General features: G+C 32.8%; 4 protein-coding genes across 7 annotated transcripts; 1 reads left to right on the top strand and 3 right to left on the bottom strand.

Moving 5' to 3' along the window:
* Positions 1-2,895: 2,895 nt before the first annotated feature.
* On the bottom strand, positions 2,896-18,256 carry LOC108815958 (outer envelope pore protein 21B, chloroplastic). Of its 2 annotated transcripts, XM_056990185.1 has the most exons (6): positions 18,055-18,246; positions 17,432-17,506; positions 17,180-17,332; positions 16,989-17,087; positions 16,800-16,907; positions 2,896-2,908 (listed from the first exon to the last, which is right to left on the bottom strand). In XM_056990185.1, the coding sequence occupies exons 1-5, from the start codon at positions 18,145-18,147 to the stop codon at positions 16,824-16,826; spliced, it is 504 nt and encodes a 167-aa protein (XP_056846165.1). In that variant the 5' UTR covers positions 18,148-18,246; the 3' UTR covers positions 2,896-2,908; positions 16,800-16,823. The 2 variants fall into 2 exon arrangements, with proteins under 2 accessions (XP_056846165.1, XP_018444004.1); XM_018588502.2 differs by lacking the exon at positions 2,896-2,908 and having other exon boundaries at positions 16,601-16,907; positions 18,055-18,256.
* LOC130497416 (RING-H2 finger protein ATL8) lies at positions 6,958-7,746 on the bottom strand. The gene has a single exon (XM_056990184.1). It carries the CDS (start codon positions 7,650-7,652, stop codon positions 7,092-7,094), a length of 561 nt encoding a protein of 186 aa, XP_056846164.1. The 5' UTR covers positions 7,653-7,746; the 3' UTR covers positions 6,958-7,091.
* A 252-nt stretch (positions 18,257-18,508) lies between the features above and the next one.
* On the top strand, positions 18,509-21,551 carry LOC108817350 (dolichyl-diphosphooligosaccharide--protein glycosyltransferase subunit 1A). The gene is made up of 10 exons (XM_018590014.2): positions 18,509-18,702; positions 18,897-18,941; positions 19,021-19,658; positions 19,729-19,876; positions 19,957-20,133; positions 20,334-20,402; positions 20,487-20,576; positions 20,663-20,821; positions 20,926-21,150; positions 21,230-21,551. Exons 1-10 carry the CDS (start codon positions 18,595-18,597, stop codon positions 21,419-21,421), a joined length of 1,851 nt encoding a protein of 616 aa, XP_018445516.2. The 5' UTR covers positions 18,509-18,594; the 3' UTR covers positions 21,422-21,551.
* LOC108817348 (U-box domain-containing protein 43) lies at positions 21,503-25,113 on the bottom strand. 3 transcript variants are annotated; one of them, XM_056990800.1, is made up of 3 exons: positions 24,765-25,113; positions 23,241-24,103; positions 21,503-23,160 (listed from the first exon to the last, which is right to left on the bottom strand). In XM_056990800.1, exons 2-3 carry the CDS (start codon positions 24,085-24,087, stop codon positions 21,575-21,577), a joined length of 2,433 nt encoding a protein of 810 aa, XP_056846780.1. In that variant the 5' UTR covers positions 24,088-24,103; positions 24,765-25,113; the 3' UTR covers positions 21,503-21,574. The 3 variants fall into 3 exon arrangements, with proteins under 3 accessions (XP_056846780.1, XP_018445515.1, XP_018445514.1); XM_018590013.2 differs by having other exon boundaries at positions 23,241-24,107; positions 24,772-25,113; XM_018590012.2 differs by having other exon boundaries at positions 23,241-24,107; positions 24,765-25,112.
* Positions 25,114-25,331: the final 218 nt, after the last annotated feature.

Genomic DNA, 25,331 nt, shown 5'->3' with positions numbered 1-25,331 from the left:
CTATGAAGCCCAATAACTATTAACAAGGCCCATAAATTGGTAGTAGCTAAAATACTATAGTTTCTTTTTGAATCAATATAAAATTTATTCAATCAAAACCTCTAAACTATTAAAACTGAATTACAAAAATGAAATACCCCAAATTTTTCCTCAATATTTATCAAAGAATGCCACTGCCTTAAATTCTTCCATTTCTTTTAATGACTTAACCGAGACTAAGCGATAGCAATAACAAACCAGGGACTAAGCGATACCAATAATAAATCAGCTGTATTAAATGACAGCAACTAAACCTTCAAACCTGCCTTTTCTTTTATCAACAAACCATATAATTACCAAACATGTAGAAAACCTTAACAAAACAGAACCAACTGAAAACAATCTGAATTTTCAACCTTTTCATTGCATAACCACAGTACAATATCTAATGGAATTCACGACCAATTTTTTTCCTCTTGCTCTACAAATAATAAGATTCAATATTTTATATTCATAATCATATGTACCTTTACCATTACTAAGTCATAGATTCCATTGTGATATTCCTTGGTTAATATTGGTTTGCATAATCTAAAACCGTCTATTAGGTGTTTTCAAATTAAATTATACATTTAATATAGATTTTATCATAGTTTATATTATTATTTAAATAAAATAAATCATTACTAAACAATACGATCTTATCACTATATATTTTTTGGGATTCAAAATCATGACTAATCATTTATTAATCTCCTTAATAAAATTATCTTCCTATATTCTCGCTATAAACTTAACCATTTTTTGCATCGATTAACTACCGCAAAATACATTCTAATCTTGCAAATCAAGTATAATATCTAACTATTAAAACCTACATTCCTAAAAAGTCGTAAATATTTAATTAAAGAATCTTATCTATATTATTAAAACTGAAGTACAAATTAAGTTTGTTTGGAAACATAGATAACAATTTTAAAAAGATGTTTGTTTGGAAACTTGAATAACAATTTTAAAAAAGAAATATGTTTGTTTGGAAACATGAATAACAGTATAAAAAATATAGTGTTGATTGGAAACATAGATAGCATAATTATAAGAAAAGAATGAATTTATGTTATTAAGAAAAATTGAAAATATATTATATTATAAGAAACACTCTATTTGGGCCAATTTTAAAATATACAAAACGAGCTAATCTAATTATCTAAAAATATCATTGTCTAAAATAATCATAAAAAAATAAACTTTATATATATATTTCAAATCAAAATAATAATTTAAAGTTGATTTATATCAAAAACTGATACAAAATATACATATTTTCAAAATTTTATTTTTACTAAAATATTTTCCAATAACCATTATTAAAAGATGTTTTTCAATATATATAAGAAAACTATAATACAAAGTCAAATTTCATATACCAACTTAAATTATGATTTTTATATTTCACATTGAATTTTAAAAATATAATATATGTAATTATTTATATGATAGTACGTATAAAATACTATTAATTATATGTGTTATGTTTTTAAAGGAAAAAAATAGATTGTGAATTAGGGGTGGGCTTTTGGGTACCCATTCATATTTAGTTCGGGTCTGTTTGAGTTTCGGGTTTCCGGGGTCAAAGATATGGATATTTTAAATTTTGGTTCGTATTCGATTCAGATCTTTGCAGGTTCGTTCGGGTTCGGATAATCATTTTGAATTATTTTTAAAATTCATTATATACTTTAAATTTCTCAAAATATATAACAAAATAATATATTGCATATAAATTTGAATAACATATATCAGAATACCTAAACTTAACATATAAATTGGTTTGATTTAAATATCTGGATAGAGAATCAATAATTATTTTAAATATTTTTGGTGTTTTTAGTATACTTTAACTATTTTAAATATTTACATTTGACTATTTAAATATATTTTAAATTATTTAAACCAACTTAAAAGTACCATATATATTCTAGATGTTTTTATATACATTAAATCTAAAAAATAATATATATACAAGTGTATAAATCTTTTTCAAATATATTCGGGTATCAAAAATACTTCGGATCGGATTCAGTTTCAGTTATCTAATTATCAAAATTTTGAATAATTTGGATATTTAATCAATTTCGGTTCGGGTTGGTACTTCTTTTTGGATCGGGATCGGTTCGATTTTTTTTGGATTCAACTTTTTTATTCAATTCTAATATTGACATAAAAAATAAATAGCAATACATTTTATAAAGAAAATACATCCGCACGGACGTGCGGATCAAAATCTAGTCTTACATTGAATACTATCTCTTTTTTTTAAGTTTAAAGAATCAAAAAAATCCGAACTAATAAAGAATTCTTTCACGAGTCTGTCATGTCCTAAATACTACGATATTGAACCTTGCTATATCAATACACATGTGATACAATATACACACATTTTAACAATCTATAAACAAATATGCAAATTTTGAGTTGAAAAGATGGCATAAACTTAACAAGTGTTATATTATTATGTATAAATGTCACTGTGACAAATCCAAAGGATCTTAACATATAATCCTCAAAATTAATAATGCATGTGCATGTTTATAAGTATGACCCATAGCAAAACATAATTAGTAGTGCATTTGTAAATGTAGTCTTATTCAGGTGTGAAATTTCTAATGCCAAAATAGAAATGAATTTGTCTACCAAACCTGAATATGAACATTACTTTTTTATTTGTTCATTATTCCATAAGTGAATAATAAACAAAAAAAATATTTTATTTATTGAATACACCTCATCATACAGCGAGATATGAAACTTCATTGTAGCATTTTTTTAATTCTATACTCTGTTTTAGAGTAAAAATTGAGTAGAATTGGTAGAGTTGGAGATGTTTTAAACCTTCCGGTACATACTTATGTACTCAGCCGATAATGATTTTGTTCAACTATACCACCACAAGAATCAACCAGCGAATCTCCGGCCAGATTTGGAAAATCAGTCATCATTTTTCACTGAGAATTTACGGTTTCTACTTTTGACAACCAAAAAAGCAGCTCTTTACTTCTTTCTTTTGTTTTGTAACTGAGCTCTTTACTTTCGACTTCCGACTATTTCTTTGGGATTCAAAATCCAAATAAATAAATATTAGTATAGCTATCATTTAGTGATATTATTTGAGAGCTAGGCAAAATAATGCTATCATCTATCCCTGGTAATAAAGCCAAGGGACAAGGTAACAGATCAGGCACATGCACGCACGTACAATAGTGCAATATATTATATATAAGCGGATACTGGATTCGATGTTGGGGGTGAGAGCATTTCCAACTATACTCCAAAACCCACTCCAAACTTCATTTTGCAGTAAAATCAGCTTTAAAACTCACTCCAAAATAGAATAATAGACATGATTATTTTAAATATGGAGTAAACCAACTCATTACTCCAAAATAGAGTTAAACCTTTTTTATTTATAAAATAGTTCTTCACATTTAAATATTTTTCGTTTTTAATAAAATAATATTATAAATACGTATAATAATATTATTTTACTATATATTATAAAATTTACGTTAATATTTATTAATTATTTAAACAACCATCTAATCTAATAAATATTTTATGCCACAAAATATATAATATAAAACATAAGAGCATCTCCAACCCCACTCCATAATTTACTGCAAAATGGAGTGGGACATGGAGTAATTAAGAAACAAAAAAGTGATTACTCCATCCATGGGGTTAGAGATGCTCTAAAAAATCTGTGATGAATAATTATAATAATTCTAATGAATAATTTAATTTGATATATTATTGTGTTTAAGCTATGTAATGTAATTCTTAATGTAATAAATGTGTCCTTTTTAAATTTTGTTGAGTAATTTTAATTATATAATAAAAAAATTAATTGTGGTTAATATTGTATTTAATAAAAATATTATAAAGTGAAAATAGACTATTTTGCAAATAATATAAATGAAAGGTGATATTACTAATTTTAAAATAATTATAAAACATTAAATATTAAAAATATTTAATTTGGAGTAAAAAATGAAGTAATACTTTGGAGCAAAAATCAACTCTATTTTGAAGTTACTCCATTTTAAAGTAGAAAATAAAGTAATACATTGGAGATGCTTTGATTGGTTGGATTGTAACTAGTGATTTTAGCTTTAATTTCTATCTACAACTAAGTTACCAATGTTGTTTTATGTAGTTTTTAAAGTTAAAGTCAATAAAATAAAAAATAATTGTTGAAACTTTATTTTCTAAAGAAAAAATATAGATGTAGAAAACTATTTCCTTTTTAAAATATTGATGCAGAAATATATTTTATTTTCATTTTTTTTTTATTTAATTTTTACAGCTACACGATACAATTACATCAAAAAAATTTACAATATAATTCTGCAGTTACGATCTAACCAATCGGTCCCATAAAATACCACAATACGATTTTTAAAATATCTTTTATCCGTCTTCTCGATTCGACATTAATCAGTTCCGAGTAGAATATGTATGAACTGGAAAATATCAACAGTGAGAAAGGTATGTCTTTTACCAAAAAGAGAGAGGTAATGTCATGGGGTAATGTGTATTGGTCTAGTATGAAAATTGAGTTAAAATCGTTTTTGCGCAGAAAAAAATATACTCTTTTGTTTCAAAATGATCGGATTGTAGAAGCAAAACTGTTTACAAATATAAACTTTATATTTTCAGTGTATTTTTACTAAACTGAAAATTTCAGAAATATAATTATATTTATTATATTTTGATTTGATAAAAACTGAGAGAAATAATTAATTATAAAATGATAGATTTATAATTAAAATTTATAATATTTTTTAGTACGTGTGGAAATTTCAAAACATACTTTTTATGCGGCAGATGGAGGATGGAACTCCATAAGACCGAATTCCATTAATCGTTGTCACTATGTATAATTAAAGTGACTTATAACCACGTTTTTGGGTTAGTGGTAATAGCTCTCTTTCCGCTCAGAAATTTAGAAGACTTGGAGCATTAACTAGCAGTTCGAGCTATATCATCAAAGCTAATAGTTAATGGATAGAGTTGATGGATATTTTTCGTTTTAGGTTACTTTTATTTAAAAAAGTTCTATACACATTCTGAGTTATACGATTAAACAAGGTTATCACTTATAACATGGACGCACAGCAGCACTTTCCATAGTGGAAAAACTCGTGATGATAGCTCGCGATGGTGGACCGTCATTATTCGTACGTGTTTTATTTGATGGCTACACGTAGAAAGATAAACAATCCATATAATAGTTTATTTTTCATGTGTGTGATTATCTACATCTTGACTAATTATTATCAAATTATTTTCTCATTCTCTTAATTAGCACTTCAGTTGTACTCTATGATCTTGGCGATCTTTTGTTAGGTCAATGTTCGAAGACAAAATAAGATCATTTTCGATGGTCATTTTCGAAGTCCTAATGCTAATAATTTAAAGTCGCGTAGCGTTTGATAGTTTAGTGGGATACACAGGCTCGTGTTCCCAGTATTCATAAAATACTCAAATGAACAAATCAAATAATATAAACCCCAACAATTTGCTTGATGCTTTATAGATGAAAAAGGGAAAAAGAGAAAACTCACACAATACACATACACCATCTGTTCCCCAGACAATGGTCCATCTGTCTACTTTTTCATAAGTTTTCTTTTGAATAAGTAGCAACGAACAACCAACAATCACTTATGATTAATTGAGTCCATTGATGCTTCTGTACATGAACTTGATGCTTCTGTACATGAACTTAGACGTAAACCATGCATATTACTACAAGGCGAATCTGTCATTTTCATTTTGTAACACATACGATTATATTAAATCTAAAACGAATTTAAACTATTACATTCGGAGCTATGTTCAACATGGTAACAAGATAAAAGTCAGAGGGATCTTCAACGGTGTGATGAACATCATAAAAAAGAACATTCAAACAAGTGATAACAAGCTAAATGAGAGAGTCTTGTTTGTCCATTGGAGAACCGTGGAAAGCATGAGATGTATTTCTGAATAAGTTATTATCACGAGTAAGAAGTAATCGAAAACGATGTTGATTAGACCAAAAGGTAAAGCTTGGAAGGAAATGGAACGGGCATGAACAGCTTTAGCTCCAACATTGAGTTTCCACAAAAAGACTAGGTAAATCTCAACATAACCGGAAAGTATAAAAGTCGTAGATTTGATGTTGACGAACAAATAGAATGGATCTTGAAATCGAATAGCACCAGTGACAAAATCAGAACTAATGAAAACTCTATTAATATGTGATAAATGTATAAATAATGACAATTTAAAACAACATCATGACAATGTCATTGATTTCGAAAATATATACAGATAATGGGTTCGAAACCCGCCAGGCTCAAATTTATTTGTTTGTGTAGGCAGACGACATAGATATCTATTTACTAGCAGTCACATCTATTTGGCGCTGGTGAAAAGATCATTCCAAGAAATTAGTAGGTTGGATTTCGGTCAGCCGGATACACCCAAGTTATAAAAAAAAAATATATATATATACACATCTTGCGTCTTCTATCAAATGATTCATATCAAATTGTGCTTCGAGGGAATGTTGATTATAGATTACTCTTATTATTGGGTTTTCAAAAAGAAGTGCATTTAATTCATTTATGATTAGTTAGACACTTACCTATGATATTTGCATTAATACAATCACGTTACATCGCATATTCCCTTAATAAAATACATTCAAGCATATCTGGTTGTTTGGTTTGGTACCAAATTTTAAAGTTCTGGTAGTTGATTTGGATTGTAGTTACGTATGAATTGTGTGGTCCAACGGGCAACGTCTAAATTTCAAGTTCTTGCAACTGTTTCATGGTCTCTAGTTAGTTCACAAATCACGTCGATATCCATAAACGATATATTGATAAAAATAAATTACTTTGCAATATAAAAAAATGAAAAAGTGTTCAATGACATTAACTTTTCCATTACAATAAATAAATATTTACATATGACAGATTACCATTATCCTCTAAAATGATAAGGAATACTCTTTTAATTATATATATATTATTGTTATGTGTAAAAGTCGAAAAAGAAAAGAATCAAGCCAAGAGGCTACTAGGTTCATCTTCATGTTGCTTGACCCGGGTATCAGATTCGGATCCTGAGCTTGAGCTACCGGGCACACCGCCACATTTGTGACACCTGGCAACCACCAAGATCTGGCGGCAAGAAGGACACGAAGAGTGAGACCCAAGCCACGTGTCGATACAAGACACGTGGAAACCGTGACCGCACTGCGGCAACACTCTGAGCTCGTCGCCGGCGGCGAACTCCGTCAGGCAGATGGCGCACTCGGCCAGTTTCTCCGCCGGAGGAGAATCCGGCGAGTAAGTGAGCTTCGGCAGCGATCGGAGGACTTTCTTTTTCAGTCCTCTGTTGGCCGCAGCCACCGGCGGTTGAGGATTCTGATCAGAACTCGCGGCGGAGCCGTTCCTGGCGGCGATACGTCGGAGCCAGGAGCATCGAGAGACGGCGACTAAGCCGAGGACGCAGATCAGTGCACAGATGAGAGCAGCTATGATGAGTATGAGATCGGCGTTTACCGCGGCCGGCGACGGAGGATTGGCTTCTTGAAGAAGACGAAGGAGAAGACGCGCCATTGCTAGAGAGAGCGAGAGAGAGAGAGGTTTGATTTGAAAAGTAGAGAGGGATGATTAGGTTTGAGGAGTGTGAGCGTTTGTTTAGGGAGGCAAAGAGTAAATGGTATTTATAGTGAACGAGAGAGATCGCGTCTTGCTTTATAATAATATCGCTTTCGGTTATAAGATTATTTTCTTAATTAAAGTTTAAATTGTTGCTTTTAGTCAAAAAGACATAAGTTCTTTTATTTGAAAAAGGGTATTTTACCTTGTGTCGTATTTTTTCTTCAATGCTTTGTATATCAAGTTTTTACGTAAACAAAACAGAATATTTACATTTTATTTGGGGACTATTTACTGGAACTTTTGTCTAAAACTAAACCTTCGAGTCTATTGAATTATACATAAACAAAATAAGTTCGAGTGATTAAAAACTTACTGTGTGGAATTAATAGTAATTTTAGTGGATCGATAAAGATTTTAATTTGGTGTATATGTAAAATTATATGAGATAGTGGTGCCTGTGGGGGCAGTGCACACACATGATGGAAGTGGTAGAAGAAGGCGTGTGTGCGCGATGATGCGATATCTTTGCTTGGACCATTGAACACCAAATCACGAGATAGATTGATAAGGTCTGTACCACTTATCCTAACATTTTTTTCTTTTAAACAAACTATTGATCGTCAGTTTTTCATCTATGGAAATTAAAACATAACGAGCACTTGTAATGAATTCAACTAGTTTTTAGATTGTTATATGTATGGACTATGGAGTATGGACTTGAGATTTGGAGGGAAAAAACACGTTTAAAGACATTACTGTGTTGGTATATCTAATCTATTAAATCTAATATGTTAAAGGGGAAGTACAAATAGTTAATATCCCTAAGTTTTCCTCAATAATTACATATCTATGCCACTAGCTTTAAAAACTGTAATTTTGAAATTTTCCTAAACATCCAACTTAAATTCAGGTGATAATATTGAGTTTAAAACAGAACCTAAACATATCTTAACTAATTTTAAACTTGCCATATTAAAGTATACAAATTACATATATTTTCTTTTTCTACGTGTAAGAGAGGAGAGTTCTCTATATGTAATCTCAAAAGTTTATTCAATTAGCTCACTTTGGTTTATTTTTTTGTCTTATAAAAATATTTTCTAAGTTATCATTATTGTATCTTTTTTTTATCACTAATATGATAATTTGGTATTTTAAGCGTTGGTGATATTTTGTTAAATAATAGTCGTTTCGTAACAACTAATTGGAAATCTAATATGTTAAAGGGGAAGTACAAATAGTTAATATCCCTAACTTTTTCTCAATAATTACATATCCATGCCACTAGCTTTAAAAACTGTAATTTTGAAATTTTCCTAAACATCCAACTTAAATTCAGGTGATAATATTAAGTTTAAAAACAGAACCTAAACATATCTTAACTAATTTTAAACTTGCCATATTAAAGTATACAAATTACATATATTTTCTTTTTCTACGTGTAAGAGAGGAGAGTTCTCTATATGTAATCTCAAAAGTTTATTCAATTAGCTCACTTTGGTTTATTTTTTTGTCTTATAAAAATATTTTCTAAGTTATCATTATTGTATCTTTTTTTTATCACTAATATGATAATTTGGTATTTTAGGCGTTGGTGATATTTTGTCAAATAATAGTCGTTTCGTAACAACTAATTGGAAAGTTTATTAAAACTACTATTTTGGAATTTTTTTAAAAGTCTGAGATATGTTTTATGGTTATTTTAATTGACAAAAAATAATAATAAATGCTAGAGGTTAGGCTTAGATAGTTTCTCAATGGCATATGAGTGTAATAAAAGTTATTTTAAGTTTTTTAGATATAATTTTGATTAGTTTAACATCTAACCACAATATTAACCATCACCCCATTTAAAAATATTTATAATCCATCTATAAATCATAATTAAACCATAATAATATTTATTACAAGTTAAAGAACACCCGTGCGGACGCACGGATCAGAATCTAGTTATGGTTATAACTCATTAAGGTCATTTCCAATGGGACACTAAAACACCAAATTTGGAATAATTTCATCTCCAATAAAACACCAAAAATTATACCATTCCACCAAATTTGGTGTAGAGTGAATAGTATTACACCAAATTTGGTGTAACACTATTCATCACACCAAATATTTTATATACATATTTTTTGGTGTTTTCATTTAATATTATAGTTCAATTATTATTATTAGTTAGTTTAGATTTGTTTCAATTATTATTAATCATTTCAAATTTGTAATTAAACAAAAATATTTTTATATTTTTAAATTATTTTACATAATTAAAATATTTTTTATTTTGATTTCAGGTAAAATCACTAAGTTATTATAATAATTTTTATGTTATTAAAATAAAATATCATAGAACTTTATATTTTATTTTTAAATAAGAAATCACTAAATGTTTATTATCATTTATTTTATTTTATATACTGATTATAATTTTTATTTAAATGTATATAATACTATTAAATTCACCAAACTTTAAAATATTTTATTTTATTTTATTTTATAATATAGTTAAACATGTATTACTGACTAATACAAATTTATTAAAATAAATATATTGTTATGTTATGTGCTTTTCATAATTAATGTTTTGTAACTTTGAATATAGTATTTTATGTAAATTAAATACATGTATAATATTATTAAACCATAACATATAAATTTAAATAAATTTTATAAATTTATAGTTACGTAAATTTAATAAACATAATATCAAAATGTGATAAAACAATTATTTATCAATTTCATGAAATACCAAAAATGAAAAAAATTATTAAAACAAAAACATTAAATAATATAATATTACTTTTGGTGTAATATTTGGTGTCATGGTTGAAGTCTTGAAGATATCAAAAAATATTTGACACTAAAACACCAAATTTAGTGTAATTTCAACACCAAATTTGGTGTCATGATTAGAGATGCTCTTAAGATCAGATACATTAAAACGAATATAATTGCTACTTGCTAGTGGCAAAGTTCTATTCCTATCTTGTTGTATTGTTGCTGCTGCTAGAAACTGCATGTGGGAAATTAGACAGATTTAAGAAAACGTCAAGAGTATTACACAAGAAAGGTGCATTGGTAAGGAATACGTACGCACACCAATTTGTCAGATGCACATACCACAGCTAGTATATCCTAGAAGCTGCACTCAAAGATTTTAGTAGTTCTTAACTAGTATAGTAATACTACTTCAATTAATTTATATTCTTATTATTTGGTTAATTATATGGCCGAGCATCTGACGTTACTGCCTCAACGTTGATGACACATTTGTTACGAATAACTTGATGACGTTTTACCTAGTGGAGAAAGTGTTTTTCTACGTACAATAATGACCTTTGAAACTACGAAAAGAACATTTTGTTTTTAATTAGTGGCTGCAAGACAACTTGGGAACCATAAAAACTAGATCGTTTGTTAACTTATATAATTATACTCTCGTAACAACATTTCTTTAAAAGACGTTACGTTGTAGACTTTTAGGTGATATATGATTCATTATACGGAGTCGTTATACTGATATCTATATATATAAGAAACTACTGATCATCTGTCTAAGAAAATATTCAAAGTTTTTTTTTTTGAAAAAAGGCTTAAGAAAATATTCAAAGTTTCTTCGGTTTTTACAAAGCTTAATAATTTATTATCAACTCAACAAGTTTTCAATAAGCTACGATAATGCCTTTTTATTTATTTTATTTTATCACTCTGTTGGTTCAGGACTAGCAGCCAATCAAATTGAGATGGCATCTGGGATTGGGATAAAGACTAATTCACTAAGAAAAACCTTTTAATGTTTAGATAAGATCAAAATCTTATTCCGTCAAAATGATTATGACCTTTTCATATTTATGGGATAAAGGTCATGTTTATAATCTGTATCGAAAATAATTGAAGTGTTGAAACAAAAGACACAATTATTTAAAATTAACCGTGGAATTGTGAATACAACCACATAAAAAACAATAAATACGAAGGAACAAATAAATCTCGTATGTTAAAGGCATCTTTAATCTTACTCTTTTTGATTCCAAATTTCATTTTAGAATAATCTTATCTAACGCTATTCCATATTCAATTCTAAAATGAAATAATAGTTATGGTCACTTATTTTATAAAATAATCTTACTTATACTTCATTTTAGAGTTGAATTTTTTTATCTATGCAATGATCTTTTTAATTTTAAACATTTTTATTTCATAATTAATATTTAAAATGGTATATAACATGAAAAGAAATATAATACTCTACAAAAGATTATTTAATAGTTCATTAAAATATGCATAAACTAATAAAAATCAAAAATTAACATAAATGATATAAAATAAATACAACGTAATATAAATAAGTAATTAAATAGTTCGGTATTTTTTTTTGAAACTACTAAAATTAGTAAAGTATTATTCAAATGGAATAAATAAATCCTTTTATCTTGCGGGCCAAAATTTCATTTGATAACATTTATACTTGTTGAATTTGATATATGCACATACGTTTGAATCTAGTACATAATTCAAATTACAAAACAAAATATTTTCTTTTTTTATGTTCTTTTAAAACATAATTTTATTTTGAATTAAGAAAATTGCATATGACAAAAATTGCACCAATTGAAGTTGGAAAAAAGCTCTAATTATATTTTTAATAATAGATATTTAATTTAAATAAAAAATATTTTATAGAATTTTGGTAAACATAAAATAATTAAGTTTAAATTTTTATAATTTAAAGGTACTACTAACAATTATTAACTAAGTAAAACATCATTTTTGAATATTTCTTTTTGAAGTAAAAATAAAATAATACATTAAAATTAAAATATAATTTTATTTTAGAATCACATGGTAAAAAATGGAGCAAAACATTAGAGATGTTTTTAGAACAGATTCTAGATATAGAAAAGTGAAACATTCACCATAACATCCAAACTTTTGTAAAAATTATGTGGCTTTTAAAATACATATATTAATCGTTTAGCCTTCAATCTTGAACTGATTCACATATCATAAATCTTGTAGCTGGTCTCCATACTACACTAACACTAGCTGAATACCATCGAAAAATTTGCTATCAAGTCTCCACATTAGTTTGAAGGACTTGCATTTTATTCAAATACTCTTAGCCATGAGCTTAATGCCAACGTACACACATGATGAACAGCTGAGCTAACCCACGAAAAGGAAGTTATGACTTCAGGGTGCAGAAAATAAGTAGTTCATTTCCAAGCCTACCCATACCATATGTGACATGACCGACTTGGTAGAATAACTTAGCAACCAAAAAAATATGTTTCTTTAACATGTTTACCAAAAAAAAAAAAAAAAAAAACTTAGCAACCAAAAAAATATGTATCAAAGATTCAATGTTCATCGGCCTGGAAACTAAATAGTTCAAGTCATTTAGTTTTAGTCATTTTCTCATCGCTAATACTCGAATACAGGATCTCGAGAACTCTTCTCTGTAAAGTGATGATCAACAGTACTAGATGGAATAACAATTTACTTTATAATGATTTCATCTATTGTTATGCAAATTTTTTAATGCATTGTTACTAGAGAGACACTCCTGTACATGCATGTATATCGATTTGTGTAAACGTGTAAGTTTAGCTCAAGCATTTTCTTAGCAGAAAAGATAATAAGTTGGCAGGTCTGCGCGCCCTCGATTCGACATAAAATAAGAGAATTTGAAAAGGTGGTCATACATAGAAGCGCCTGACATTTTAAATTTTAAATTACAGTTAATATCATCTATGATAACATAGACCTATTCTAACGAAAGTATTCATATGGAAAATAGTTATAAATGTCGTCCTGCCTAAAGTAAATACTAAATCCAGTTACAAGATATACGTGGAGAACAATCACCTAACAATCACTGCCCGCCACCCGGGTTCGAGCTTTGGCCACAACGAATTTAACATTCTTTCCGTTGGGGCGCTGGACCCCTTTTTGGGTGATAGTTGGGAATATGGCTGCCCAGATAACAAAATTATCAAAAAAAAAAAATGAAATAAAAAAGTTCTTGTGGAACTTTTTTCTTCCATGGTCATCACCACCATATAAACCATATAATTTGCGTGAAAGATGATAATAACAACTAACTGAAAGATAGTCTATTTTTCTTCCATGGTCATCACCACCATATAGACCATATAATTTGCGTGAAAGATGATAATAACAACTAACTGAAAGATAGTCTATTTTTCTTCCATGGTCATCACCACCATATAGACCATATAGTTTGCGTGAAAGATGATAATAACAGCTAACTGAAAAACATGCGTCAAAAGACTCGAAAAGATTTGGCGAAGAGGGACGCTTGTCTATTTCTTATTCACAAACTTTTCTCTTTACTTCTCACTCGATTTATATATGTACACTGCACTCCCTGTTGATTTTATATATTCTGAACTATCATAAACTCGTTTTTGAGATTTTTTTCTTTTATTTAAATAATTGTTATATGAGAGATGGAATATGTACGCCATACCTGAATACAAAATAGTCTATGGTAAGAAGAGGAGGAGCAAGCGTGTTAAATTCTAAGTTTCCAAATAGAGTTAGATGACAAAAATGGAATAATATTAAAAAGACCATTTATTAGTTTTCTTGACTCTTTCTCTTATAGTGCACACCCCACTTTCCGATTTCACACCGCCCATTTTTGCTTCCTGTCACATGCTCCGCATTTTATATATTTTATGGGAACATTGAATATATTTTTTTTCGGAACATTGAATATTTTTTTGGGAAAATTGAATATTAATTCTAAATTTCTAGATAAATCCTGGAATTAAATAAACTCGTTACATATATGTTGTTTAAAAACACGTTTTTAAATAAAAAGTTCATCACTTTGTTGACAAAAAAATTTACCACTATAACATGTAGCTAAAATATCTAAAACCTAGTCAAATTCAAAAGTTAAGAACTACTTTAATGTACTTTCATCCTATCGTCATCTGACAATTCATGATTTAGATTCAATTACTTATCTAAAAATGATGAATTCTACGTTCGAAAATACTAGACTAATTTAATAATATTAGAAATTACATTTAATTTGTAAATATTACATCATGATTCTAAAACTAGCTCTAGTATTGTGAAAACTTATATTTTTTTTTGCTAAAAAAATATTTAAATTCGGATCTATTAAAGACACAGACCTAACTAGTTTTAATATTGTGAAAACTTGCATTCTTTTTATAACAAGTAGAAGCAAGATTCTTATTTAAAACATGGTTGAATTGGTATTAGATTTTATAAAGATGGTAACTAGGTTTTAGAAAATATTAAGCTAATCATCTAATTATAATAAACTGTATGTAACAGCTCAACAATATAAATTTATTCAGTTTTTAACTCTGTGTATGAGTTCGTCTAAGTTTGGATTAATATTTCATAATTATTATTATTATAGAGAGTTTGATTTACACCGGCGGGATTATACACATGCAATCACATGTGAACATGTAAAGCCACATTCTACTTTTTTCTTTTGTCTTATACACACACCTTTTCTCGGACCATGTATTATATATTTTAAACATTTGATTATGCGAAAGTGTTTGTTATTATATAAAAGGAAACTTGGAAGTTTGGAACTAAAATAATGGATTTAAGAAAATGCATTGAATGTGACCAAATTAACTTTAATTCCAGCCACGAGATTTTCTTCATTAGTGGCTTATATACTCCTAAGCAACTTTTAGCATTATCATCTAAAAGCCGACGACATGGAACTCTTTCAATCGAAGAAGTGGCTTGCCTTGTGATTAGCCTTTCACCAAACATAATTCGAATGAACTTTAAATAATCCCATCGAATTTTTTATTATATACAAAAGTTTCCAATACTGCAGTTTTCTTTTCAATAATTATCATTTATTCTATTCATCATATATCTTCAAATCGAATTTGGAAGAATAGATATTGCTGAAACATAATGGTAATCTAAACCACTTAGTTTATTGTTGGAGTATAGGTTGAGTACCACTGTTGTTGACATATAATTTTACATACTAGATGGTACTAAATTATTCGATATGGTTAACGTTGGAGTAACAAGCGATTACACATTTACTATCACGATGGATATATCAACTGACATAGAGTTAATAACAACATGCTAAAACGGCTTATCACCCGATAACATTTACATACGAATATGATTAAAAAGATGAATCACATACATGAAAAAAGAAGATCATTGCAATTACTTTCCAAAATAACTTTACAGGTTGGGGAACTAAAAGTATGTAACAAAGATTCTGGGATAAAGCATGTCACATCTAGTGCAATTTTCTTTACTAAGTTAATCACCTAAAGCTATTTAAATACGGCTGCCCCTTGATGAAAACACTATTGAGATATAGTTAAATATGCAATAGAGATCACGTGGACTAGTATTAGACTATTAGTTAAAGCCACTACCAAATCTAACGATAAAATCAGTGACTAGTCCATGTCTCTTTTGCTTTTACTGTTTGAAAACTATCTTTGATCCTTTTTTTTTCTCTTTTGGAGTGATGATGATCAGTAAGCAAATCTTGAGCATACCCCATCTTTGGATTCTCAAGAACCAACACTTTTGTGATGAATTTTTAACTCATGTGTTTGGCATTGATGTTGATGTTCTCAGCAGTACCACGATCTAATAAAAACACAGCAAACCACAACACAAACCAGACCAAACCAATGTGAGATACGCCTGGTTCTCTGGTGATCCGGTTTGGAATTGGATAATGTAATTATGATGGATTTTATTCGGTCATGTTTAACGAGACACGCCTGGTTCTCTGGTTATCCAGGTCTGGAATTTGGTTAATGTACACTTATGATGGATTTTTATTTGGTCTAGTTTCCTTTGGTTCGGCTTTGACATGTGGTTACTTCATATACATAAACATACCTATAGTTCTAAGATATTAGAACAGTCACATTTGCCTACATAATCTTGGCAACATTTGTGTGTTTAAGTTCACTCATGCTTGCAATAGTAAAGGAGATGATTTGGAAGATCTCTGAATTTGACTAAACGGGTTGAATGAAAGTGTGCTCTCTTATCCCGTAAGTAGTACTAATACACTTCTCAGACGAAATATTAAATGCAGTTACAGCCTTACAGGTCAAACCTCAAGTTCCATTTCCCCTTCATGTTGGCGTTAAGAGTCCAATTGTTTTCTCTAATCTGCATATAAGGAACCTGAAAGAAAAGACACAACTCCATTGTTTACTTTGAAGACAGTGAACATATTCTTCAGCAACGAGAGAGAGGGATGGATACCTTATCAAACATTTCGTAGCCAACTTTGATCCTCACATCCTGATCTTCCTTAAAATTCATTATGTTCCAGGCAAATTCTGCAGCTCCTATAGGGTTCCTCTGTAAAAGCACCAAAACGAGCATATAAGCAAGAAACATAAACTGAAACGAAACTTCTTGAGACCAAAAAAGAAAGAAAGAAAGAAGAGAACCTGATTGAAGTCTTGATCAAAATCACACCGGCCTTTGACATTGAAGGTGACAGTCTTATCATCTCTCACGGGAAACTCTTTTTTCCCGCGCACATGGCACCGAAGCTTTTGGCGCTTATCATAATGGAATCCAACTCCCAGCCCTGTTGAAGCCTAACCAAAAGTTTGTGACAACTCTATGAGTATTAATTAGTCTACAATGGAAAAATGTTTTTTTTAAGTAGAAAGAGATAGTGGAAAGTGATGTCAAACCTCGGGGAATAAGTGTCTTATCATCGCACAGAAGTAGCTAGGAGCCCCAGTTCCAGTATCTAGCTCTCCATGAAGCTATCACCCAAACAAAACCCACCAAAGAAAATAAGAAAGATAACACAAATTGGCAAAGCCGCCTAACACTCATAGTGTCTACAAAACATAGATATGTCGAGAGACTGTAGCCAAAGCCAAACAAGTGCGGGAGAACAAGCAAAACAGAAACACATACTCACATGTAACTAATGAAACTGAGATTCAGGGAAAGCCTCAGGAGAATGGATGTTAACCACTCAGACAATAAATCTTATTCCTAAACTAAAATACATTCTCAAAAGCCCAAAACTCAAAACCCAAATTTCAAGCAGATGAAGAGTTAAAACACAAAACCAAAACCATTACTCAACTCAAATTTAAATCCCCAGGCCACATTTGTCAGCAGCTTCACATCAGTTTAGGCTTTTTTCATCTTAAACCAAAAACTTCAGGATTGAACATAAAGTTTGAAACTTTTACACACAAAACTCAAACCCCTTCAAATAAATTACGCAATTAAGCTTCAAGTTGCAAAGAAACTAATCGAAACAATAAGTTTAAAAGAGCAAACGAAGAGTTTCACCTACCTGCAAATGGGTTTTCGAGTTCACATGGAGCTTCTCTTTCGCATGGATTTTCAAAGACTTTGAATTGCACGTATACCTCAGAGACGTCTCCATCTTCCCCTCCACCAAAGATTTTTCTCGAAAAAATCGCCCAAGAAAAAAAACACACCAAAACACAGAAGGAAGCAGAGCTAAAACACCAAACCAAAACCTCACCTAGTTTTGACTTCTGTATTATCACCAAGCTTCGACCAATAAATAACTGCCACGTGCTACAAAAATTCTTTTACCTAAGCCCGCCCATATATATGGGAAGCGGGCTTATATCTGGTAAAATTAGCCTACTTGTGATTACTGTATTACTACCACGTGTTACGGACCTAAGCCCATTCAATGTATATGGGCTTTTATCTGATAAAATTAGCCTGTTTGCGCGGGCAAAACCCGACCCGGGAAAGTGAGCTTTTTTCCGAATAATTTGTCACTTCTTCTCTGAGTGAAGAAGTAAAGCTGAGTCTCACCTCACGGTCACGAGACTGATCTGAAATCATCTAATCAACGATGAAGAACTCGAGTGTCGTCGATCTGCTGCTTCTTCTTCTGCTAGCGATCACCGTTCTCACAACCCCCGCGTTCTCCGATCTGGTTCTATCCAAAGTCGAACGTCGCGTAAGTCTCCAAATTCGATCTAAAGTTTTTTTTTAGATTCACGAAGTTCCCCTGATCGATTCCGCAGAGCTTTCATTTGTTGTTGGATCTGTGTTTAACACTCTCGAAATGAGATAAAAAAAAAGATATAACCTTTCTCTCGATTCAATGTGATCGGATGTGTAAGTCGTTACTTTTTTTTTTAAAATGTGCAGATCGATGTGACGTCACAGATTGCTCGTGTTACTAAGACCCTTAAGGTAAATTCCAAAACTTGTCACGAAGATTGTGTTACATCAGATTTCAATCTTACCTTTGTATCCATTTCGGTGTGTATAGGTTGTAAACTCTGGCTCCGAATCAGTGTCCGAGTTTACTTTAACCTTCCCTAAGTTCCTCGGTAACAACTTGGCTTACCTAACGGTTTCACACAGCGAGGGAAAAGGGAAAGCCAAACGGTCTCTAGCCAATCTCTCCGTGGAAGAAGCTAACCCTAAAGGAATGCCTGATTCAGTCAGTTTCTACACGGTCGCATTACCTAAACCGCTCAGCAAAGGCGATACTCTGACGTTAGAGGTGGTTGCTGCTTTCACCAATGTGCTTCAGCCGTTTCCGGAGAAGATAAGCCAGAGAGATATCCATCTCGTTATGCTCCAAGAAAGCGCGCAGTATCTCTCTCCTTACGCGGTAGAGTCGCAGTCGTTGTCTGTTAAGCTACCACACAATGCGAGGATCGAATCTTACACCAAACTTGAGAACACAAAGGTTCAGGGCTCGGAGATCAAATACGGGCCTTATAAGAATCTCGCACAGTATTCGTACGCTCCCATTGTTGTTCACTTTGAAAGCAAGGCTGCGTTTGCTGTGGCTGAGAAGCTCGTGCGGGAGATAGAAGTGTCGCATTGGGGGAACGTGCAGGTCACGGAGCATTACAATCTCGTTCACCGAGGGGCTCAACTCAAGGGAGAGTTTTCAAGGTTAATACTCTTTACTAATGCGTTGTTTAATTAACTTCGCTATTATAGTTAACAATCTCGTTCAACGCAGGTTAGAATATCAAGACAGACCTAATCCTCAAGGAGTATCTGCCTTTAGGCATTTACTTGCCAGATTACCACCAAGAGCCCATTCCATATATTACAGGGATGATATTGGCAATATCTCCACGTCTCAGATGAAAAGTGATTCGAAAAAGGTTAGATATCTTGGATTAGTGTTAATTTGTTCTTTAATGTGTATGTGTCTTGACTCTCTTTTTTTGCTGGTTGCTTGCAGACAGAGGTTCTTATTGAGCCTCGGTTTCCATTGTTCGGTGGGTGGAAAACGTTTTTCACGATAGGTTATGGTTTGCCACTCAGTGACTTTTTGTTTGCATCGGAAGGGAAACGTTTCCTCGACATCTCCTTTGGCTCCCCTATGCTTGACCTTGTCACTGAGAAACTTATTGTACAGGTTTGGTATAATAAACTTTCAATATAAAGTGTTTATACCTTTCTTTGTTTGATTTTCCTTAGATTAGAAATGATTTGGCAAATTAATCAAAGCAATCAATCTTTTGCATTGTCTTGGTTGAATCAGTAATACATCCATGATCTCATTAGCTACAATGAAGACGTCACTGAGCATTCATTTGTGTTTTTCCTCAATTGTAGGTTGTCTTACCTGAGGGTTCAAAAGATATATCAGTTACCACTCCATTCGCTGTCAAGCAGTCTCACGAGGTAACACAGTCTTATATCTCTGTGTGTTTTGATTCTGATATGTGAGCTCTTCATGTCTGCAATCTTATTCTGTTCATTCTGCAGATCAAATATTCCCACTTAGATATAGCTGGTAGACCAGTTGTTGTGCTCGAAAAGAACAACGTTGTCCCTGATCACAATCAGAATATCCAGGTACATATAACACATCTGACTAACTATTATTCAATAGCCAAACACCTTCGTAGTTTAACTGGTCAAGAGATGTGTCTTTTGCACAGGTCTACTATAAGTTCAGCAACATCAATCTGCTGAGTGAGCCATTGATGTTAATCACTGGATTCTTTGTTTTGTTCATCACTTGCATTATTTACACACGGGCTGACTTCTCCATCTCCAAGTCCTCTGCTGCATATTTGGCCAAACTTCAATGGGATGAGGTACATTGGAACTTGTTTAAATCACATTTTACATGTAAATATGTAATGTACTAATATCTTATGTGGTAGATATTAAAAATGTGGCACTCTCTTTTGTTTATCAGGTCCTGGCAACAGTCCAGGAAGTTCAAAACATCATCCAAAAATGCTTAGCTGCACATGATAAGCTGGAAGCATCGCTGCGTGATCTATCAAGAACCGGTGACATTCAAACCTGCAAAGCAGCTCGCAAATCCACCGACAGTTCGCTGAAAGATCTCTCAAAAGAACTGAGACCTCTTCTGGCTTCCTTACAATCTTTCCCATCAGCCTCTCAAATATCTCCAAAGGTTTCAAATCTTCTCTCCACCTGTTACTCATCTCTTTGTCTCCTCGGCTCTGCTTAAACTGTCTCTTTTTTCGTAACAGGTTGAAGAGCTAGTTGCGAAAGAGAGAGAACTTCAAGAGAAGTTGATGGCCAAACACACCACTGTTGTTGAAGGGTACGAGAAGAAATCCTCAGGGCGTGATATCGAAAACCGAATCGCTTCTCAGCAGCAAAAGATCATAGCCTTGAGGCAAGAAGTAGAAGATCTTCTAGAGTTCATTGATGAAATCTAGAAAAAAGTTAAAATGTAGCAGATCCCTTTTAAGCTTAAAAACCAGACTTTTAGTTTATCATCAAACTTTAAAAGACAGCTCTAGTTCCTTCACAACATGAAACTTTCAATCAATTTCTCTTACAAAATCATTTACAAGTTTATGCATATAGACTCACTTAACCATTGTTGGTGGGATGAATATACCAGAGAAGTTTGGGATCTTATCGATGTGCCTCAACGCGTTCTCAGCGATCTGTTTTGTTCTAAAATCAGCGTTTTGAAAGGCGTCAACAAGTGCTGCAGTCACGTTCTGTTCTTCTCCAAGCTCTCTAGCTATATCTTCAACACGTAAGATCCTCTCCACTATCCACACAGCTCGAATCCTTAAATTCTCTGTTCGATTCTCCAACAGAACGTTTAATATAGGAGTTAACCCATCTGCTTCAACAATCAACTTCACCGCGTTTTCTACTTCCAAACCGTCTTCTAACAGCGTCGAAAGAGCCGCAAGTGCTGGCCCAACCACCTTGTCGTTCTCATGGTCCAATAGATCAACCAGCTTATCCACCGCTTGTCCTTCAACAAGACAAAAGCTGTCTCTCAACGAACATATCCCCTGATGGATCTTACACATCCCTAGAACAACAGGCGGTTTGTTCAGACACGAAAAGATGGACACACAGTAGCTCGGAGGAGGCAGTTCCGGTATCATCGTTAGGTTCTTGGTTTCAAGTGAAAGATTCTCCAAAGCTATTGCAGAAGCCATCTGGATGTTGTCTTGACTATATGACTGAAGAAGATCGAGGAAAAGCGAAGCGAGATTGTTTTCACGGCAGAACGAAACGGCCTGAGTCTCCTTGGTGAGTGCAAAGGTGATCCGAGCAAGAACTTTAACAAGTCCTTCCAGAAAAGTTCTCTCAAACCGTTTCCCCCTGATCTCGCCTTGGCGAATAAGAACAATCTTGGAGATGATTTTCTCGAAAGCACCGTCTCCTAACAATCTCTGCGTCAGACCCCAATCTCTCTCAGGGAGTTCAGCTAAAAGCCCAGCGGCAACAGCTTGATCCTCGGTGATAGTTGTTGTGCTTTCAGATACGATGGCAACAAGGTTCCTAAGCTGTCCAACGGTGCCACGCAACACATTGGCTAGCTCTTCGCTCATGTGCGGTGAAATGTTCTGAAGTAGCTTGATAGCAGCCAAACGCAAATCATCGTTATCGTGAACCTCAACGAACTGAACCAAGCTGATGATGGCACCCGAGTTTCTGATGGCGGAAACAACGTTTATAACCGAGTTCGGGCAGCTGGTTAGTCCAACAAGAACCTCCAACAGCTTCCCCTGGATCTCCGGACCAGTGTTGCTGATTAACAGGAGTAGGTTCTCCACTACGTCCTCTGAAACAAGCGTTTGGTGGTGAGATCCAACACAGACTTTGTCAAACTCATAGCCAATGTTCACTATGTTGGCAAGGATAGTAGCTGAGATTTCTTTAAGTCGAATGGGAAGCTGGTTCGGTCCAACGTAGAACAGGTCTTTGATAAGCGGCGGGAGAAGTCCTGTGCGGATCAAGACTTTAGCACTCCCTTCGAAAGACGAGATCTTGTTGAGAGCTCCCAGAGCAGCTCCACGCATGTCACGGCTTCTCATAAGATCGATAAGACAAGATCCAACAGTGTTAGCCACCACAACTTTCACATCGTTGTTTAAGGCAAGCTCCCCAAGATAAGAAGCCATGGAGACTTTTGTTTCAGGTGAACCTGCATTATCATGTTTCATATATGATTGATTCAGACAGCTTAAAGAGTATGAAAGAAGGAAGAGGTTTGGGAGAAATCACCTCCAAGAAGTTTAGCTAGAAGAGGCTGGAGTCTACCATTGCTAGCCATCTGTCTAACATTTTCCTCTGATCTCTCCAAGTTCGTCAAAGTCAAATCAGCTTTCTCAACAGTTGAAACATTCACTGACTTGCTGCTTGTCAGACCAACCAACAAGAGGATGGCTCCATGAATAGATCCAATCTTCTCACACAAGAGTTCTGATTTAGACAGCTCGAACAACAAAGAAACGGCCGCCTCCCTTCCCTTTGGCGGCTCTTTCGCCAAAAACTTAACTATCGTACGCACGGTGTCTCCCTCAGCCACGATCGCCTTGCTCTCTTCATCTTCCTCGACGACAACCTGCAGCGTCTGCAAAGCCTTATACCTCACTTCATGACTATTACTTTTCAGCATGTCCGTAACCAACCGAACAAGCTGAGGGTTTCGGACACGGCGTTTGATCAAACGCATGTTCCTGCAGATGTCTCTGACATTCTTCAACGCCGACAAAATATTCGCCTCGGCGTTACCTAGATAGAGCGACTGACGTGCAATGTCGAGCTTCATACAATCATTCCTAGCTCTCCACTCTTCGATAGTGTCACGCAAAGCTATACTCGGGCTTAGATCAGTGATGCTCAGCTGCTTAGAAGTTATGGGACATAACAGAGGTTTACCGTTTTGGGTACATTCTTTGAACCATTTCTCGATGGCTTCACGCTCAAAAGTCTGGCCGTTCTCCAAAGTGACTGGATCTTGCATGACTTGCTTTGTCAAGGGACAGATAAACGCTTCGTATATGTTGTCGATCCCTGGCTCGAAAGTAGAGCTTTGGTCTGATTGACTTCCATCACAACTTCCAGCCATGTGGTAAGATCACTCACTCACTGCAAGCAAGAGTTCATATAATCAGAGTAGAAACCAATTAATCGTCAAATAAGAATCTTTTTAAAATAAAATATATCAATTATGATCTAAAATTTTAACTTTATATACCATTTTTTACTAAAAAAATGTTAAACATATATAAATGACTTATAAAACTACTTCATTATATTGTATATTAATAATTTTTGAACATGGTCTATAAATAGTTTAATATACACTTACTGAAGAAGTGCATTGCTTTTATACCAAATTGAGAGCTAAGCTCTTCATTTTTCTTCAGCTCAAGGAACAAAGATTCATTATCCAAAACTATATGGTATTAGGGACAAAATCACACATCTGAAATTGGAAATGATCTTGAAAATATATGCCATGATACGAACCAATTGATTTTAAGTTGGAACTAGAGGATTCAAATTTGGTTTCTTTGATCCAAACTCAATATTTCAAGTAGTGGTACTAAAAAGCAATCATATCTAGAGTATGGGAAGAGAAAAATTCTAACATCCAAAGTTAGGAAACAACTAATTTGATTTCTACAACCCTAATATGGCAAGTGTTACCTAATTTAGCATCGAGTATAAAAGGACAAAACAAATTACTCAGGATAGTTCCTTTATTAGTGAAACACGAAAAAAGGAAGATACCGCGCGTACCAGTTACCTAAACGCGATATGCCCAGAAGAAACCGATCCAACGAAGAAGAAGAAGAGAACCTAAAACCTTAAGCTTCTTCTTCGAGCTTGACAATTCGATCACGATCGCTGATTAAATCGTTAAACCTCGATTTGCATCACTATGAGAGATTGAGCCACTTCTTCGTCTTCTATATACACAAACAGCGAGCAGGACGTGCTTTGTACTCTATCTCTTCTTCTCTAAGGTTGAATTCGACGGAGATGTAAACGCGACGAAATAAAATGGAAACTGTAGAGGAAGAAGAAGGAAGAGTCTCACTCAATTAAGCAACCAGAAGAGAATAAAACACCGACAAAGGAAAAAACGATGCGAAAAGGGTTGACAAAAATTAGAAAAGTCACGACAAAACCTGGTTAAAATCTGGTCGGATAAAACCAGGTGGGGGTAATAATCACCCTGATTAAGGCCCATACAGGCCCAATAACGAAACTATAGACGTTCGAAAATTAATTAATTTGATAACGTTACAGCTTTTACCAACTAAAGGCCCAATAAAATTCCAAATATCGAAACGTTATCCAAGG

The sequence above is a fragment of the Raphanus sativus genome, chromosome 7 (assembly GCF_000801105.2).
Source record: "Raphanus sativus cultivar WK10039 chromosome 7, ASM80110v3, whole genome shotgun sequence".
Lineage (NCBI taxonomy): Eukaryota > Viridiplantae > Streptophyta > Magnoliopsida > Brassicales > Brassicaceae > Raphanus > Raphanus sativus.
Note: the sequence above shows the minus strand (reverse complement) of the source record. Positions and strands in the feature narration are given on the sequence as shown.

Coding starts and splice junctions, on each gene's coding strand:
- LOC130497416 (XM_056990184.1), bottom strand. CDS start 7,652: ATGGCGCGTCTTCTCCTTCGTCTTCTTCAAGAAGCCAATCCTCCGTCG.
- LOC108815958 (XM_018588502.2), bottom strand. CDS start 18,147: ATGGAGACGTCTCTGAGGTATACGTGCAATTCAAAGTCTTTGAAAATC. Junction 17,333..17,431: donor TAAGACACTTATTCCCCGAG/GTTTGACATCAC, acceptor ACTTTTGGTTAG/GCTTCAACAGGGCTGGGAGT. Junction 17,088..17,179: donor TTGATCAAGACTTCAATCAG/GTTCTCTTCTTT, acceptor GTGCTTTTACAG/AGGAACCCTATAGGAGCTGC.
- LOC108817350 (XM_018590014.2), top strand. CDS start 18,595: ATGAAGAACTCGAGTGTCGTCGATCTGCTGCTTCTTCTTCTGCTAGCG. Junction 19,659..19,728: donor CTCAAGGGAGAGTTTTCAAG/GTTAATACTCTT, acceptor CGTTCAACGCAG/GTTAGAATATCAAGACAGAC. Junction 21,151..21,229: donor CCTCTCAAATATCTCCAAAG/GTTTCAAATCTT, acceptor TTTTCGTAACAG/GTTGAAGAGCTAGTTGCGAA.
- LOC108817348 (XM_056990800.1), bottom strand. CDS start 24,087: ATGGCTGGAAGTTGTGATGGAAGTCAATCAGACCAAAGCTCTACTTTC. Junction 23,161..23,240: donor TCTAGCTAAACTTCTTGGAG/GTGATTTCTCCC, acceptor ATGATAATGCAG/GTTCACCTGAAACAAAAGTC.